Here is a 5,755-nt window from a genome sequence, read left to right as displayed (position 1 = left end):
CACAAACTCACACACAGACACACACACACACACACACACACACACAAACTCACACACAGACACACACACACACACACATACACATACACACACACACACTCACACACACGTCAAATACAACAAAAATTGGTAGAAGATACAGCGGCAACAATGTTTGTACTCAAACAGGTTCGTTTGTGTAGCTTGTAGTAATTAGATCTTACATTATTTTTTGTATATTCCAGATGAAGCCCTTTGCCGGGCGAAACGTTGAACTTGTATAAAACTTGTAAATTCTACTAGTCTCAACTCTTTTTTATTCTTTGCTATTTACAATGATGATGATGATGATGATGATGATGATGATGATGATGATGATGATGATGATGATGATGATGATGATGATGATGATTATTGTTATCATCATTATGATGTTTATGATGATGGCGATGATTATGATGATGATGGTTATGATGATAATTGTTTTGTTTTTCTATGATTATTTCGATTATTATGACAATTATGATGATTATTGTATTATTGTGATTATTAGGAAGTCTAGGGAAAAACAAAGAAGACTCACAGTTTCAAACAAATAATAGAAAAGATGATGGGCCTATCTGTGGTGCACACCAGCCATCAGCACGTTATGGTGAACAGACAGAGGGATGTGAAATTTTATATTTTCAGCAGTGTGGAATCGTGGACATGATACTGGTTCTTTTACGTCTTAGTCGTTTTGTCTGATTGCCAATCAACTTTAATTGTCTGTATCACGGATGTCAAACTCTATCGCTCCAGGGGGCCAAATTTTAATTACGCGTAAGGCAGCGGTACAGACTGAATAAAAACATTACTCTTTGATTAGTGGACATCTCAGTCTGCTTCTTCTTTAAAAAACCCCACAAAAAACAATGACACAATGATCTGGTTGTTCGCCATAAAAAGGAAGAGGCCAGCGGGCCTTGAGATTGAAAACGGTGGTCTTTATGATACCCCTACTGTAGATAAACACTTCAGAGGGAAAGCAAAATAGTTGACTTTAGAAGGACTTACGCGTTTTAGTTTATTAAATCCGAACTGGCAACTTCTTTTTGTAACCATAATATTCGCGAAGGATTGTTTTAAGAGACAGATGTTCCAACTTTTTAAAAACAACAACCAGCCTTCCCCGCAGGTTATAGCTCTGTTACATTTCCATAAACTGCCATATTCCTTTATTTGAATCCGAACACCTACAACAGCTAATAGAGATCTCGTAAAACACTTATATAATGATACTCTTCTTCGGAAGAATGGTGTAAAAACAATGTACATTCACAACTCGATACTCCCTTTTTTGCTTTAAGACTATTTGGGAGTGTAAAGCCTTTTTGAGAATGTTGTATGTCTTTAAAATATTAATCAACCTCCTGTTGCAATAGAGAAAAAACAAACAAACAAAAAGGAAACAAACGAAAATAAAAACATAAAAAGAAACCAGAAACTAAAAACGAAGCATGGTAATACAGATGGAAGTCTGTTAAAATGCCTCATATACACTTCACGGAGCAGAGGTTCACTTACCGTGTCTCTCAATGGAAGGGGTTGCACCAATATCTGGTGTGTACTGGGCCTATTTGACCCAAAACCCTCTAAGGGCACAGCCATAACTTTATTGTAAACTGACAGATCAAAACTTACCCTGACGATTTCGGTCGAGGTGATAGTGTTCCTGCCATTGGATGTGTATATATGTGCCAACACACGCGCCGTCTGGAGAATCTCTTGGTTTTATTGTAGGGTCACTAAAAGTGAACGTGAGTAGGCTATTGTTAATTTCCCTGATGGTGAAAAACACCCCAACTAGGCATGTGCCGACTAATCAAACGTCACATTTATTGTATAGTTAAAATTGCAGTGGCATTGTTGAAGAAGTTTGTCTTGTTTTATAGAGTAATTAATGGAAGGTGTCAGGCAAAAAAACAAGACACCCCCCCCTAAAAAAAAAACCCACCAAAAAATAAAACTCAGGGCACTAATCCTTAACTTACAACAGTACCTGTAGAATATCTTTATGAGATCAGTCAAGTGAAACCACCAACTTGTGTACAAAATGTATTTTAAAAAAGAAAAAACTCACATCAAGTTAGGAACAAGTTAAGTCCATGATGAAACAGTAGGACATTGGTTAAGTCATGGTAGGACTGATGTGACTTAGTCTGCTTAAAAAACAACAACTTGTTCCTTTTAATTGTATTAACAGCGTTTGGGGTTTACGTATGTGGTTTGAGAGAGTGCCCAAAACAATTGTATAACTAAACGAGATAGCAGTGACAATAACTACAATAATACTATACATTAATATAACAAGATCTAATATAACAAGAGGTAAGAGTACATTTGAGATTGATAGGATGATTGACACAGCCAGTCCTTGACTATTATTATTATGCTTAATAAGAAACAAAATAAGGATCATACATTGCATAATGGTTATGATCATTGTTTTGCGTGTTGCGAATATAGCTACAGTGACCTTCGGGTATACGATTAAAGATCATAGCAATATAAAAGACTTTTGAAGTAGTTTTATTTAAAAAGAAAACATTCTACAAATAACAAAAACAACCGTACTAATTATAATTCCCTTCTGAAGAAATTATAGGCGTGATTTGGTGGGGTGAGATTTGTAGCTGTGGGATAGGAAAGTTACAAGCAAGGGATGGGGAATGGGAGGGGAAGGGTAGGTAAAAAATATAACAATAATAACAATAATAATAATGATTGTACAGTTGAGAAAACGGATAGAAACGAAGGCCGACAATCCCCGGTGCACCGAGCTACAGGCTAACGATTAAAGTCTTGAGCCAACAGAAATTACCTGTAGCGCACAGGTCACACAATCCCCACTGTCAGTAGCACTGTCGGCGAGCCAATAGAGGCGGAAAATAAACGATAGATCTGTTCAACGGTTGGGGGTACAGGCCCAGTTGGAGCCGAACTGGAAGTGCTGGGGAAATCAATATTCAATATGGGATATCCAATATAGGGGATCCAGTATTATCCAATATAGGAGATCCAGGATGGGAGAAGGTGAAACAACAAACGGGGTTTCACTTCCCTGAATTCTGTTGTGTTTATGTTAGGTTAACTGCCCCCGGGGCAGTGCCACTGACTGTAGCGTCTAAGGCCATTCCCAAAGGGGGGACATTTCTCGTTCAAGCATAGTAGAATTGTAAATGGGCTGACTCATCATGTCACGATCGTAACTGTGCCTGATCTACAACAGGGAACTGCTGCTTTTTCTTTCCTAATCCTTACTATTGTCATTTTCTTCTACTTCTTTTGTTATGTTTGTCACTCTCTTGTGACCCGCTATTTCCGGGGTGCCTTGATAGTCGAAGCAGACCTTGTGCTGTTGAAGCTAGAAAGGTGAGCAGAATAAGTCTGATTCCCTGTAAAGACTTCTCTGTTGACACCCACCCCTTGGCGCTCATATTCTGCAGTTGCGAGCGCCGTAAAACCCTCTACTATAAAAAAAAAAAAGTTAGGTTGACGCCGATTATGTCGAAAACAGGTAACTGAGCATACATTGGTCCAGTAGAGGGAACAAAGGACGAAACGGAGAAAGATGGAAAGATGGAAAGATAGAAAGAAGGCAAGGGCACTGTCAAAACAGCATGCTCCTCTGGGCAACTATGTTTATAATGTTGCAATTTGTGTGGAGCCATCAAGCTTTTAGCGAAAATAATATTTTTTTAAATTCTCCCCCCCCCCCCCACACACACACACGCACACACAAAATCAATTAAGGTAAGTGCCTACTTATCATTTAATATGACCAGTAAAATATTATAAGTCATATTGGTTGCTACATGGCTAGAAAATAGTAATGACATTGAAGTCATTAGTTGTCCAAACATCGTCTTCCGTGTGAAAATGTTAGCCCACGTCAACAGCCCAGTTAAAACTGTAATATCAAAATAATACAAGCTTTCTTACACATACTTTCTGTCTCTTCTTCCTTCCCCCTCCCCTCATATCCCATTCTCTCTCTCTTTCTTTCTCTTTTCGTCTCTGTGTATTTATGTGTGTTTATGTGTGTGTGTGTGTGTGTGTGTGTGTGTGTGTGTGTGTGTGTGTGTGTGTGTGTGTATGTGTGAGCGCATGTATGTACGCGCGCGTGCGTGAGTGTGTGTATTTGTGGGAGTGCGTGTGTGTGCGAATGTGTGTGTGTGTGTGTATGTGTCGGCATGAAAACACACACACACACACACACACACACACACACACACACACACACACACACACACATATACACACACACACAAACACACACAAACACACTCACACGTATGAAATATATTTTTGTATACAAGAGACCAGGTGGCAGAAAAGTCTGTCTAGCCAGTCATTAGTTCTCTCTGGAGGCCAATTCGTCTCCTGTGTTGGGGCCACGGATTTAGAGCAGATTAGCATTTGGACGTTGGGATATTGCTGCCATAACTGACCGTTTACAGAAGGCAGCCCGTTTAAGAAAAAGCCGGTTTAAGGACAAGTTATTATTTATTGCCACGTCTTAAACTAGTTTAAAGGTGTCTACTGTTCACTAACAATTTTGATTGATCGTTAAGAAGAAGACTTTCACAGAACATGTGTGTGTATGTGTATGTGTGAGTGTGTTTGTGTATGTGTACGTGTATGTGTGTGTATGTGTGTATGTGTGTATGTGTGTATGTGTGTATGTGTGTATGTGTGTGTATGTGTGTGTATGTGTGTGTGTATGTGTGTGTATGTGTGTGTATGTGTGTGTGTGTGTATGTGTGTGTATGTGTGTGTATATGTGTATGTATGTATGTGTGTGTATGTGTGTGTATGCGTGTGTGTATGTGTGTGTGTATGTGTGTATGTGTGTATGTGTGTATGTGTGTGTATGTGTGTGTATGTGTGTGTATGTGTGTGTATGTGTGTGTGTGTGTTTATGTGTGGGTGTGGGTGTGTTTGTGTCTGTGTGTATTTCAATTACTGCTAACAACTGCTCTAAATGATCTGATATAAAAACACACTTAGATATAAAGCTCAACTCGTAGATATCAAGTATACCTGGATGGCTGAAAGCTACATAGACAATACCCCCTTCCCCTTCTTCTTTCAAGAATACACAAACCTCCACACAGACTGATTCAACTCCATTTAAAAGAAAACGAATGGGAAAGTTACAAAGACAGTACCCCCCACCCCACATTATTTTTAAAAGCATTCAAAATTCTCAACAGAGACTGATTCAAATCAATTTAAAAGAGAACGAATGGGATACGCATACAAGTAGCACCACTCCCTATGACTTCTTAGAACGGGTAATTTCACACAGGAATCTCACCTCGTGAATACGATTCAGAGAAAACAATAATAATAATGAAATATAATACAGTCTTTTATTTTCGAAAACATTTTGTGTTCAATTGGTATATAAACATTATGTACATTACTTCGGTCGGACATAATAAGCTTCGATAACAGCGTTTTTTGTTTTTTGTTTTTGGAGTTTCTTTTCCCGCATGAACGATTGGTCGGTATATAAAGCAGGAGTATATTAAGAAAGCGTGAATTTCAGATTAAGTTAGACCCCAAGTAAGTCTGGATACAAACAAACACACTTTTCTTCGCATTATCTGTGATTTCACGACTACCAAGGAACCTTCCCTCAGTTCTCTTTTCCACAGATGCTCCTTTCCCTCGCCTCCTCTCTCTCTCTCTCTCTCTCTCTCTCTCTCTCTCTCTCTCTCTCTCTCTC

General features: G+C 38.8%; 1 protein-coding gene across 1 annotated transcript in view; it reads right to left on the bottom strand.

Annotated features, from left to right (window-relative positions):
- LOC101857328 overlaps positions 1 to 3,162 on the bottom strand; it is a gene marked incomplete in the record, with an annotated part of 13,767 nt that extends 10,605 nt beyond the window's left edge. Inside the window, 2 exon segments of the mRNA XM_005097142.3 lie at positions 1,663 to 1,766; positions 2,843 to 3,162. Of these exon segments, the coding sequence (XP_005097199.2) occupies positions 1,663 to 1,700 (38 nt within the window).
- Between the last annotated feature and the right edge of the window lie 2,593 nt (positions 3,163 to 5,755).

The sequence above is a fragment of the Aplysia californica genome, unplaced genomic scaffold (genome assembly GCF_000002075.1).
Source record: "Aplysia californica isolate F4 #8 unplaced genomic scaffold, AplCal3.0 scaffold00147, whole genome shotgun sequence".
NCBI classification, from domain to species: domain Eukaryota; kingdom Metazoa; phylum Mollusca; class Gastropoda; order Aplysiida; family Aplysiidae; genus Aplysia; species Aplysia californica.
Note: the sequence above shows the minus strand (reverse complement) of the source record. Positions and strands in the feature narration are given on the sequence as shown.